The sequence below is a fragment of the Syngnathus scovelli genome, chromosome 6 (assembly GCF_024217435.2).
Source record: "Syngnathus scovelli strain Florida chromosome 6, RoL_Ssco_1.2, whole genome shotgun sequence".
In the NCBI taxonomy this organism is placed as follows: domain Eukaryota; kingdom Metazoa; phylum Chordata; class Actinopteri; order Syngnathiformes; family Syngnathidae; genus Syngnathus; species Syngnathus scovelli.
The window spans coordinates 3,534,206-3,547,333 of NC_090852.1; the positions used below are offsets into that span (position 1 = coordinate 3,534,206).

At 44.1% G+C, this 13,128-nt stretch overlaps 1 protein-coding gene across 1 annotated transcript in view; it reads right to left on the reverse strand.

Moving 5' to 3' along the window:
- LOC137840372 (uncharacterized) overlaps nucleotides 1-12,780 on the reverse strand; it is a 33,477-nt gene extending 20,697 nt beyond the window's left edge. The window contains exon 1 of the mRNA XM_068651095.1: nucleotides 12,771-12,780. Coding sequence (XP_068507196.1) covers nucleotides 12,771-12,780 — 10 coding nt within the window. The remainder of the gene's footprint in view (nucleotides 1-12,770) is intronic.
- Nucleotides 12,781-13,128: the final 348 nt, after the last annotated feature.

Here is a 13,128-nt window from a genome sequence, read left to right on the forward strand (position 1 = left end):
CATTGTCATACTTCTTGTGTGGACAGGGGCTCTAACAATCTAAAACGATTTTTGATAACCTGACAATGACATGTTTTGCTGTCATATGGGAGAGGTTTCAGATCTTTTAAATTTCGATACATGATTTGCATAGGACCGGAAACTCCTCTTGCCCCTTGCTTGAGCCGCGGCTTGAGCTGCGGCCTTGCACCTGCTCACAGGGGCCTTATTGTCTCCTGGTCTGACAAACACTTGTGACCGCATCAGTTTTCATCTTTCTAGCTTTTGTCTCTTGAATTCGTTCTCATCTCTTTGTGAAGATTTCAACCACACTCTAGCACTTCTACCACTTGTTCCACATTTCAAATTTCCCTGTACTCCATACATTTTCTTCCACTTCAGCATGTATTGCATACAATTAAGAAATCTACTTGCCATGAACTTCTCGTTTTAAAGAAGAGCAGAGCAAGAGATTTACCGTTCTTATTTCCCATCTTAATTTTAGTAGTTTAAGGTTTTACAATTTTCTTTTCAATTTTTTTTTCAATTTTTTTTTCTTTGAGGATCCTCAATGCAGGTTTAAATTGACCTTTCAACAGATTACTAGCCTGTTTTATTGCCGTGGATCAACGCTAGAACTGCTTTTTAGTCAATTTATCCTACCAGTCACACACTCAATTACACAAACTCCAGCGCTTTTTTTTCAGGCCTATCCAGGGATGGGTGTAAAACCCTCCCAAACAGCTTTGGAAAAACGGACAAAAGAAAAAATCTACGCCCTCCTTCAATTAAGAAAAAGAAGCTCTGTTTTTCTTAGCCCGTTTCTTCCACTGGGACTTGCAACCAAGCTATTCTTTGGCTTGGAAAAACATACAAAGAAAAATCTACGCCCTTCTTTGATTAACAAAAAAGAAGCTCCGTGTTTCTTAGCACGTTCCTTCCACTGGGACTCTAACCCAAGCCAGATCCCTCAGCTCGGAAAAAAAGACAAAGAAGAGTCTACACACTTTTTCGATGAACGAAAAAGAAGCTCTGCCTTTCTTAGCCTGTTTCTTCCACTGGGACTTGAACCCAAGCTGGCTCCCGTGCACCTCTACGTGTTACGCGTTTAACAACACAACACAACTTCAGGCCTTTAACTTACTTGTCCCCTGGTTCGTTGCACTGCCGGGTCCCGTCAATCCACCTCTGTCAGACGAAGGCAGACCTAAGATGCTGGCCCAGCGAAGAATTCTCTTCCCAGGACTTTCTCCTCCAGGTCCTCTTAATGGACGCTGGCTTGTCGACAATGCAGCACGTCCTCCTTCGTCAGCCAGATAGCGGGTATGAGGGATCCGGGTCACGGCACCAAAATGTTAGAGATTTGCTCACTCCAACTTATTTTGCAAGAACCACACGGGAGACAAGTAAGTCCTTTTGGACACCTGCAGGTGGAGAGTCCATTCGTCGCTGTGTGTGCAGTGATGATCGAATGGAGGTCTGACTCAGGCCTCTTGCAGGAGCATTTTTATTGAGAGAAACAGAGTGGGGGTTGAGAGTGGGCGTGAGAGCAGACAGGATGGGGCCGAAGGCCCTGGCCTGCTGATCAAAACACAGCAGGGGGTCTTTCACGATGTTGTGTAAACAAAACAACTTTGATTGCTTCCTCTGCAGCTAGTCAATCAGTTCAAAAGATCTTAGCACTTTGTTCTACTACTTTTGTTAAGACAGGGCAGGCGAGAGTAATTATTACAGGTTACATTCCAACATAATCCTACGATAAAGATAACCTGGAAAACCCTAACACTAACTAACTGGCATCAGTGATGCGACAACATCCGCTTTATTTTCGTATTTTCGGCAGCATTTTGGCGCTACTTTCCTAAAATAATTTCCACTTGTTAACTTAACTTACGCGGAGAACTGTTTTTACACCGCCACAATGTGAATTTGCGATTGGGTTTTCATCACTTGTAGACAAGTTTAATTTTATATATATATATATATATATATAAAAAAAAAAAAAAAAAAACTTTTCCTCACCCCCCGTGGGTGGTCTCTTTTTCCCTTCAAGCTCGGGTCCTCTACCAGAGGCCTGGGAGCTTGAGGGTTCTACGCAGTATCTTTGCTGTTCCTAGTACTGCACTTTTCTGGACTGAGATGTCAGATGTTTTTCCTGGGATCTGTTTCAGCCACTCCTCCAGTTTGGGGGTTACTGCCCCTAGTGCTCCAATGACCACAGGTACCACTGAAGTCTTAACTCTCCAGGTCTTCTCCAGCTCTTCTCTGAGCCCTTGATATTTCTCAAGTTTCTCATGTTCCTTTTTCCTAATGTTACCATCATTTGGGATGGCTATGTCAACCACAACGGCTTTCCTCTGCTCTTTGTCCACCACTACAATGTCCGGTTGGTTCGCCATTACCATTCTGTCTGTCTGGATCTGGAAGTCCCAGAGGATCTTGGCTTGGTCATTCTCTACCACCTTTGGAGGTGTTTCCCACTTGGATCTTGGGACTTCCAGTCCATACTCTGCACAGATGTTCCTGTACACTATTCCAGCTACTTGGTTATGGCGCTCCATGTATGCTTTACCTGCCAGAATCTTACACCCTGCAGTTATGTGCTGGATTGTCTCAGGACCTTCTTTGCACAATCTACACCTGGGGTCTTGTCTGGTGTGGTAGATTTGGGCCTCTATTGCTCTGGTGCTCAAGGCCTGTTCTTGTGCAGCCAGGATCAGTGCCTCTGTGCTGTCCTTCAGACCAGCTCTTTCTAGCCATTGGTAGGATTTCTGGATATCAGCTACTTCAGCTATGTTTCGGTGGTACATCCCATGTAGGGGCTTGTCCTCCCATGATGGTCCCTCCAGCACCTCATCTTCCTTTGATGCCCATTGTCTGAGACATTCACTGAGCACGTCATCCGTTGGGGCCTTATCCCTGATGTACTTATGGATCTTGGATGTTTCATCTTGGATCGTGGCTCTCACGCTCGCTAGTCCTCGGCCTCCTTCTTTACGGCTAGTGTACAGTCTCAGGGTGCTGGACTTGGGATGGAACCCTCCATGCATGGTTAGGAGCTTCCGTGTCTTGATATCTGTGGTCTGTATATCTTCCTTTGGCCACCGTATGATTCCTGCAGGGTACCTGATTACTGGTAGGGCGTAGCTGTTAATGGCTAGGGACTTCTTCTTGCCATTGAGCTGACTTCTTAGGACTTGCCTTACTCGATGGAGGTATTTGGCTGTGGCTGCTTTCCTTGTTTCCTCGTCAAGGTTGCCATTTGCCTGTGGAATTCCAAGGTATTTGTAGCTGTCCTCAATGTCTGCTATTGTTCCTTCTGGGAGTGAGACCCCCTCTGTGTGGATTACCTTTCCTCTTTTAGTCACCATGCGGCCACATTTCTCAAGTCCGAATGACATTCCGATGTCAGAGCTGTAGATCCTGGTAGTGTGGATCAGGGAGTCAATGTCTCGCTCGTTCTTAGCGTACAGCTTTATGTCATCCATGTAGAGGAGGTGGCTGATGGTGGCCCCATTCCTGAGTTGGTATCCATAGCCCGTCTTGTTGATTATTTGGCTGAGGGGGTTCAGTCCTATACAGAACAGCATTGGGGACAGAGCGTCTCCTTGGTATATACCACATTTGATGGTCACGTGTGCAAGTGGCTTGCCATTAGCTTCAAGTGTGGTTTTCCACTGTTTCATCGAGTTGGCGATGAAGGTTCTCAGAGTCCCATTGATGTTGTACAGCCTCAAGCATTCAGTGATCCAAGTATGTGGCATTGAGTCATATGCTTTCTTGTAATCAATCCAGGCAGTGCTCAGGTTGGTACGTCTAGTTCTGCAGTCTTGGGTGACTGTTCTATCCACCAGGAGTTGATGTTTTGCTCCTCTGGTATTTTTACCAATCCCTTTCTGAGCAGTGCTCATGTATTGATCCATGTGCCTGCTGATCTTATCTGATAGTATGCCCGACATCAGCTTCCATGTTGTGGAGAGGCAGGTGATTGGCCGGTAGTTGGATGGGACTGTACCCTTTGATGGATCCTTCTGGATCAGGATCGTACGCCCTTGGGTTAGCCATTCAGGGTGAGTCCCATCCCTTAGCAGCTGGTTCATTTGTGCTGCCAGGCGCTCATGGAGAGTTGTAAGTTTCTTGAGCCAGTAGCTGTGGATCATGTCAGGGCCTGGTGCTGTCCAGTTTTTTCATTCCTGAGACTCTTCTCTGGATGTCTGCCACTGTGATGGTTACTGGGTTCTGTTCAGGGAGCTTGCTGTGGTCCTTTCTCAGAGCCACCAGCCACTGTGCATCCTTCTTATGTGATGCCTCCCGCTCCCATATATCCTTCCAGTACTGTTCAGTTTCCAGCCTTGGTGGGTCTGCTCTGCTATTATTCCCCTGCCACTGAGCGTACACTTTCGCTGGTTGTGTTGTGAACAACCTGTTTATTCGTCTGGCTTCATTCTCTCTTGTGTACCTCTTTAGGCGGCTGGCCAAGGCTTGGAGTCTTTGTTTGGCAGTTTCGAGTGCTTCAGGTATGGGCATATGGCTGTATTTCTTGGGAACTTGCTTTTTCATTGCACCTTTCTGGGCCTCTGTCATTTGGCTCACTTCTCTCCGTGCTATCTTGATTTTGGCCTCCAGCCTTCTCTTCCATGGTGGGCACTGTTGTGGTCGCATATGGTCATTCTTCTTGTAGCCAAGCATTTCTAGGATCACTGCTGCTGAGGTGTATATCAGCTCATTGGTTTCAGTGATGGTAGCCGTAGGAATTGTTGTCAATGCTGCATTCACATCTTCTAGGAGACTTTCTGAGGGTACTTCACTTAGCCTCTGCAGTGTGTATCTAGGTTCCCGAGCATTCATTCTCACCGTGATCTTGTTCTTCAGGTCAGTTGCTGCCTCGTTCAGCTTGATTGTGCTTATTGGGGTTTCGTACCCAATCTCTGGGCTTTTACATGGATTTAACTCGTCTCTGACCTATATATATATGTATGTATGTTGAGTTTGTCAAGTGTGGTGAGTTGGTTCACTTCATTGTTAAAATAAACCAGTGAACCATGAAATCTTTTTTTTTTCATTGTTTGTGAAAAAAATGTGTTGTGCTTAGAAAAGATTCCTTGTCATCCGTGATTATGTAGGGTAGGCTACAAATGTAGGCTGAATTATAAAGCATAGTACTGAAAAACAAAGCAAAATATTTGGAGTTGACATTCTTTTACTGATCCGGCCCACCTGAGAACAGAAAGTCTGGATTCGGCCCCAGAGCCAAACTGAGTTTGACATGCCTGTTCTAAATCGATTAATTGCGATTCAATTCGATTCGGGTTCAATCGATTCACCTTCCTCTTAAATAATGAATATAGGTCACTTCTGTTGAAAAATACACATTACTTTATTTTTTCTCGTCAGGTTTCAGGTGCAAACTTGAATTAAACTTGACAGTTTGCATTAACTGTAAAAAGGATTTGTCAGTCTGAAAAGTGCGAGTGACTGTAACAACAAATTAATGTATTGTGTATAACAGATTGCATAAAAGCATTGTTTCAGTGCAAAATATCAACAAAACTAAAAGTAAAATGTACCTCTGAAGGCAAATCCTGTTACTTTTGCAAATTTGACATTTCACACTTTGACTGACCTGTGGAGACTCAGATGGTAATGTTAGTACGTCCCTCAGTTTCTTTTGTTTTGCCCCGGGCGGCTTGTTGTCGGAACCCAACGTACTAGTGTGGGACCTTGTCAAGTGGCTTTGGAGGTTTGTAGTATTTCTACAATAACTAAGCTCCGCTCCGCATATCTTGCACACCTCCTTGGATTTATCCGGCTCATTGTCTTTTGTTGTTTTAAATGCAAAATTGATCCAAACGTCAGACTTCAGCTGGGATGACTTGCTATAAGCAGTGTTTTACCTGCCTCCGCCATTTTGTGAATTTGCACTTGAACGTCATCACGCACGAGACTGCTGCGGACCTGCGGCAGGAAAATAACTCTCAAGTGTGCACCATGGGTGTTTTAAAATTATCGATTTAATGTCCTATCAATCGATTGTCAGATTTGAATGGTATCGATTCAAATCGATGTCTTTTTGTTTTTTAACCCAGCCCTAGTGATAGCAATACTTACGAACTTAATTGGTCCTGCTACCGGGTTTGTAAGAAACATTTGTAAGCAGAAGCAACGTTTCCCATAGGAATCAATGTAGAAGCAAATATGTGCCAGACTATCCCAAAAGTCACACTTTTTGCCTTTTACTATGTGTAAAACACACAGAAAACCAAAATAACAGTTTCATTTTTGCTCTTTCAAACCTTTGTAACAAAAAATAAATTTACTTTATTCTTGACTTTCTAACTTTGTTTGGGGAGGGGGGAACCTGTTCTAATTTTCTACACGTGCAAAAAATACCCCCGAGAAGACACAGAAAACGTCAGGCTGATAATAATAATGATTACAATAATAGTCATTATTATTATTATTATTATTATTTATTTTATGCTTCCATAAACTCCTGCGATGTGCTCACATACTCGTCATTGCTTTTTGGTGCAATTATGAGTTTTCCGACTGAGTAGTCATTGAACGGTCCTCGGGCAGAACGCGAGTGAGAACTTAAAAAAAGTAAAAAAAATAATTAAAAGGAACCTAGCTTCTAAAGATGGAAATTGACAAACACAAAAGTGTTTTTTAATTGAAAACAAGTTGGTACTGTCTGCCGCACGGCAACGGCTGCCGCCTTTCACTCAATGGATGTGCCCTCCTGCAGCAGGGGATGTTCATGGGGGTACGTGCATTGGCACAACACCGGCCATACTCCGTTGGTAGCTTGACGATACGCATGCGTTCATCATGCTCCTTTATGAGTTTCATATTGATAGTCTTAGGAGACATACTCGACTACACGAGTACTTGTTTGTTACACTGCTAAGCGCAGAGGCGAACAGGGAATGGAATTTGCCAGCGCAAAGGAGCCGGGGGGGGGGGGGGGGGGGGGGGGGGGGCTGGTGGCGGCTGGGGCGTCAGTTTGGAAGTCGCAAATTGGTTCGTTAGTAGACACAAAGAAATCACGAGGCTCCAGTTTGTATATCTAATGTTTGAAGTTCTTATTATGTTACGGATATTTTTAGATGTCTTTGTTAAGACCTCAGGGATTCGTTTGTATACCGCACTCAAGCACTAGTTTTGCCGAAGTAAATGTTGATATGGGTCCGTTCCACTTGGTTGCTCATGCAGCGAGCCGACCAACTTGTTTATTCAAAAGAGAATCGAATTAATAAAAGTGTGACAATAATAGCATTTAAGAAGAAAATTAATGCACTTTATATTATTAATTCTAACTTCTTATATGTAGATCTAGCACTTAACTATCGGAGTGCTTCACCCCACTTGATTGCTTTAAAAAGAGTAACAACTTTCTTAATGTCAAGTGGCCCACACTTTTGTGGGGTTAAACTGCAGCTCCCCACTTGAAAGGCGCTTGGACAAAAGGATTTGAACTGGACTTCACTCAGTGATCATGACTGGTTTTTTTCCTTGTCTTTGGTTTATTTTCATCTTCAGCCAAACACAGCCAAACACAGCCAACACAGCCAACACAGCTGACACAGGTGAAAAACCTTAAAATAAACACAAATAGATGGTCAAACTCTAAACCATAATTAAGCAATACAATCCAAAATCAAATACTTAGGTTTTAAATACTAAGTCAGGATGACTTAGCCAAACAGCTTTCAACCCTGGTAAGTACCAGCACCAAGTACCTGGGCGTCCACATCTCTGACCGGATCTCCTGGTCAGAGAACATCACCACCATCGTCAAGAAGGCTCAGCAGCGGTTACACTTCCTGAGGGTCCTCAGGAGGTACAACCTCAACACCGACCTGTTGCTGACCTTCTACCGATCTTCCATCGAGAGTCTACTGACCTACTGCATCGTAGTATGGTTCGGCAGCTCCACCGCCGCTGACAGGGAGAAGCTGCAGAGAGTGGTGAAGGCAGCCCAGAGGATCATCGGCCGCCCTCTCCCCTCCCTTACGGACATCTACACTACCCGCTGCCTCAGCAGGGCTAAGGCCATCTCAGCGGACAGCTCCCACCCTGTTTGACCTGTTGCCCTCTGGAAGACGCTACAGGCAAATGAAGACCAGGACAAACAGACTCAGAAACAGTTTCTTTCCCCAAGCCATAGCCGCCCTCAACTCCAGCCGTCACTGATGACACTTTCCCCCTGCACTATTACTGCACTTTGTCCGCACTACTGTTTCTGATTATTCATCTACTTTTCTACTAGTCGATTACTTGACTATGTTACTTGTGTCTACCTCATGCACTGGATGGAGGTCTCCAATTTCATTGTACTATGTAGAATGACAATAAAGGTTTTCTGATTCTGATTCTGATACATACAAACATTTTTCCCGATTTCTTTTTTAGCTTTTACTTTTTAGAATACACCACATAATTTACCACAATTTCACTATAATGTTGAGCATAACCATGACCCATATCAATTTTACATATTAATCTCCTAAGCCACCCAGATGTGAGCTGTAGCCCCATATTCAAATGTCCAAAGGCTCACCTGCTCCTTCTTTTGTTTCGTTTTCCAAGCTTTCCGCTGCAGTCCTGCCCTTTGGAAATGCTGCCTTGTCTAAATCATGGCAGGTTACCGTGAGCTCCAACACTCTCCCTCTTAATTAACCCCACCTGGTGCTCTCAACAGCCTGCCTCCTTGGGTGTGGCTGAGACATACCCAGGCAGAGAGGGTGCGGCTTCCAACTCGTCTCAACACTTAAAACGAATAAAAATGTCTTACTCTATTTAGATTTGCCCAGTAATTAATTTGGAAGGCAAGTCTATTTTTCGATCGTGTCCTGTTTAACTCTTGACGCGGCCCGACAAATTTAGGAACTGGCCCGACGGACAATCGAAATACTTTCATCCTTCACCAACTCTAATAATCTATTTCAACCATCGTCGTTATTTTATTTAGAGGAAGTAAATTTTCAAACGAATTCACTTTTAACGAAATCCACTCTTCCCTTAAATATCTACGAAAGTTATTTAATTCTCTAACATGTTCGGAGTTACTTTTCACGCGGCCCGTCAAAAGGGGAAACGGGCCTGCGCCCTTCAAATAATTAAATTACTTTCAGTTCTACACCAAACCAATAATCCGATTTAAACACTTCCGTTAATTTATTCAGACGAAGCAAACTTTCAAACGGATTGAAATTCACTCGTGTCTCAAATAACTACGAAAGTTATTCATCCATCCATCCATCCATCCATCCATCCATTTTCTGAACCGCTTAGTCCCCACGGGGGTTGCGGGCGTGCTGGAGCCTATCCCAGCCGTCATTGGGCAGTAGGCGGGGGACACCCTGAACCGGTTGCCAGCAAATCGCAGGGCACACAGAGACAAACAACCATTCGCACTTGCACTCACACCTAGGGACAATTTGGAGTGATCAATCGGCCTACCAAGCATGTTTTTGGGATGTGGGAGGAAACCGGAGTGCCCGGAGAAAACCCACGCGGGCTCGGGGAGAACATGCAAACTCCGCACAGGGAGGGCCGGAGGTGGAATCGAACCCGCACCCTCCTAACTGTGAGGCGGACGTGCTACCCAGTGCGCCACCGAGCCGCCCGAAAGTTATTGAAAGTTATTCAATTCTCTAAAATTGTCTGATGTTACTTTTATTTATTACGGTCCTATGCTATACCATAATAACCCCCCGCACATTAATCAAATCGTCAAATCAACCCCAAACCATCGATTGCACATTCAGTACAAATCAGCGCACAACGAAGTAAATAATATACAAAACACATTTATTGAAGAAACATGAAATAGAATTACAAGTCTCAATTACTCCAGAAACCGAACAATTTCACTCACTGATACCCGTGTTAATAAAATCATTCAATCCCAGAACAATTCGATTGCAAAACACAGTTCATGAAAGAGGGAAAAGGTAGATACCAGCTGCGTGCTATTTTTGGTGGAAGCAAAGTCGAGTGATCAATTCGATCTTACTTCTAAAATCCAAATTAGAGAAACAGGCTGGCCTCGAGGGAGCCGGCGGCCCGATGACTATTCCCCACTCTCGCTAAAATACATAAAAGTCGTTTTCCCTCGCCTAGTTTCTCCTGTAAAGTTGTCCAGTCCAATTTATTGGAGTAAATCCAAGTTAATTTCAGACCAGCGATCCTGCGTCTCACACAAAGATCCCGAGACTCTGGAAAAAGTCTTGAAACTCCTTCGGGCTTCTTCACGTATGAGCGCTCCTTGGGGGAAAAAGCCCCGTAGCTGCCCCTGCAGGACTTTTTATAGACTTCTCTGTCCCCCCCCCCCCTTTCTTTCTTCTATACCTTCCCTATAGGGTAAGACTGCCCAGTTTTCCCACGCCTCCTATAGAATAAAACTGGTCAGTTTTCCCACGCCTCCTATAGGGTAAAACTGGTCAGTTTTCCCACGCCTCCTATAGGGTATGAGTGCCCAGTTTTCCCACGCTTGGACACCTGTTGCCTTCAGCAGCTGTTTCCGCCCTGACCACGCATTACTTTCCACCAAATGCACAGCTAGCCCCTGGTAAAACCTTTCACTTCCCCTTTTCTTCACTTCCTGTTTCATGAGAATAACTTTTTAAAGTTACGCTTCAATTAACTCTGAAATAAAAATCCAAACTTTTGATCTATTTCTTTAAACAATTTATGCCACGCCACTATTCTCATAGTGACGGGTCTCTTGATCGAATTGACTAGCTATATTGCTTTAAGCGGTTACAGAATACATTTTTAGCCAAGCAAAGAAATCAAAAAGTAAAAATCACATTTGTGCTTCTCCAAACAATTTATGTCACGCCACTATTCTCATAGTGACGGGTCTCTTGATCGAATTGACTAATGAAGTGAATTTTGAACTTTATGCGTATCTGTATGTTGCACTAGATGATCCACTAGTAGCAGTAAGACTATCAAACTATATTTGCTGTACAGAGAAGCTTTAGTTTCAGTAGTGTATAAGTACTTAGTAGAAGATAGAAGGGCCAGTTGTCCGTGACCAGGGAGAATTCAGTTGCAGCAATGTGTGCAATCCTATAATAAGGTAAAGTGGCTGTTGTCGTCCATCACCAACAGCGCTGGTCAAGATCTCCTTTTTAGGACTGAAGTAAACTAGTAGATTGAAAACTACAGCTGTTACCCAAAGCCGTGACATCAGCTTCTTGTCAGGTATAAAAGCGACGGGTCTGACAAGAGGGGGGTTGGGTTCCAGGGCTCGCTCTAGCGCGGGTTCGCTCGCTCTCGCTCGCTCCCCCTTTTTTTTTTTGGGGGGGGGGGGGCTTTTTTACATCCATGCCTTGGGCCACTCAACTTTGTGGAAAGACTACACTCTGACATCGGTTGAATAAAATCTTTTCCCAATCAGCCGTGGTCCCTGAAGTTCTTATTTGTCTGGAAACAGCCACCGACCACCGAGTGTTTTTTGGAGACCAGCGAAGCAACTAAAACCATATACCACATTTTTGGCGTCACGAACAGGATTTGTGTTCTCCAGGGGACCTTCTCGTCCGCTCTCTCCGCGAGCATCCAGCAGCCGGCCGACGACCTGTATTGAGGTGAGTTGCTTGCACTCAAAGTCGCCGCAGCATGCTCGCTCTTGGAAGGGGGGAGAGGGAGCGTTGTCCCCCACACGGAGGGCAGTTAAACGGATCTGATGGGGCCACGGCGGGCTCCAGGGAAAGTTGTCTCTCCTAGTCAAAAGCCGTCATAATGCGACTTTTGAAGGGGGAGTGGCCCCAAATAGAGACAGCGGAAGAAAAGTAAAATAAAAACTGAAAAAATAAATAAATAAAAAAAAAACAATAAATAAAAAGGGAACAGTAACAAAACGTTTTGGGGATTGCACGAGTGAATGGCAGCACTATATTTGTGCTGGGGGGAGCACAACGCTCTGAGAACGACATCCTCGGAGGCAAATTACGAAGAGTGAAGGAACTTATAAGATGAGAATGGACTCAGTTGAAAATGGACTCATCCAAGAGTGAGAGATGAGTTGACTCTGAGACTACAACCAAAGACAACAACTTGACAATGAGGTGCGGCGAAAGACACATGAGACCTGAAAGATGCATCAAGCTGCTGAGACGTTATCAAAACTGGTGGAGGTTGGGTCAGAGTGGAGGGAAGCTTGCTTGGGCACTGAGTTTGACACCACTGAGGAGTCTTGATAAATAAAGACGTATAAAGAAATAAGGAGCAAAATGTGTAGTGTTACAGAAAAAGGAAAAGCATCATAGTCAGAGATTAAATTTGGATAAAACAGATAGGCTAACACTGTAAGAAATAAGAGTAGAATCACATTTAGCCCATCCAGCTTAACGATTAGACATTTAGTCATTGACACTTTGGAGAAGGGAAAATAGGGCATTAGGACCCACTAGGATGCAGTCAAGAGGTGATTAGATTGTTCAATGGAGCTAATTAATAAATTAGAAGTTAATCACACCTCACAGGGAAATTCTGGTGTCAAACAAGTCCGATAAACTCAAGGAATAACAGTCATGAAACTTTTGACAGTTAAGAATAATACTGCTACTACTAATACTAAGAGTCACACCAAGTGATAGTGAACGCGATGACAAATGTGATAGGACTCGAATAACAAATGCCTTAATATGGCAAAGTGAAAATAACGTGGTGGAGTAGACTGTTGGAGTATCTTTACCCGGCTGCTCTATCAGAACGATGGATTAGGACAAAATTATTTAGGGACCAGCTGAGGCTGCTTCGTTCCCCATGCTCACCTATGAACATGCTCAACAGTGGAAATGACTGAATTTTTTAGGCATTTATTTGGCAATTTTACGGTAAAGGTGAGGTACGAATGTAGGAAATATTTATTTGGGAAGAACATCCGGAAATGAAGGGTTACGGTTAGTATTCACTGATTGCCTGCTCACTTACACATACTAAATTTGTTTGTTGTGGTATGAGTGATAGAAACAAATGGAGTGGCATTTGTGCGGTTAGGAATGAGTGTGTGTCGGGAGCAGTGTGAAAGGCCAAAGTATTTTGGAGTTGGTATGAAAGGGTCACAGTTGAGGGTAAGATTCCTCTCACCTGAGACGGGAACACCCAAGAGTGATGACTGACAGCTGATGG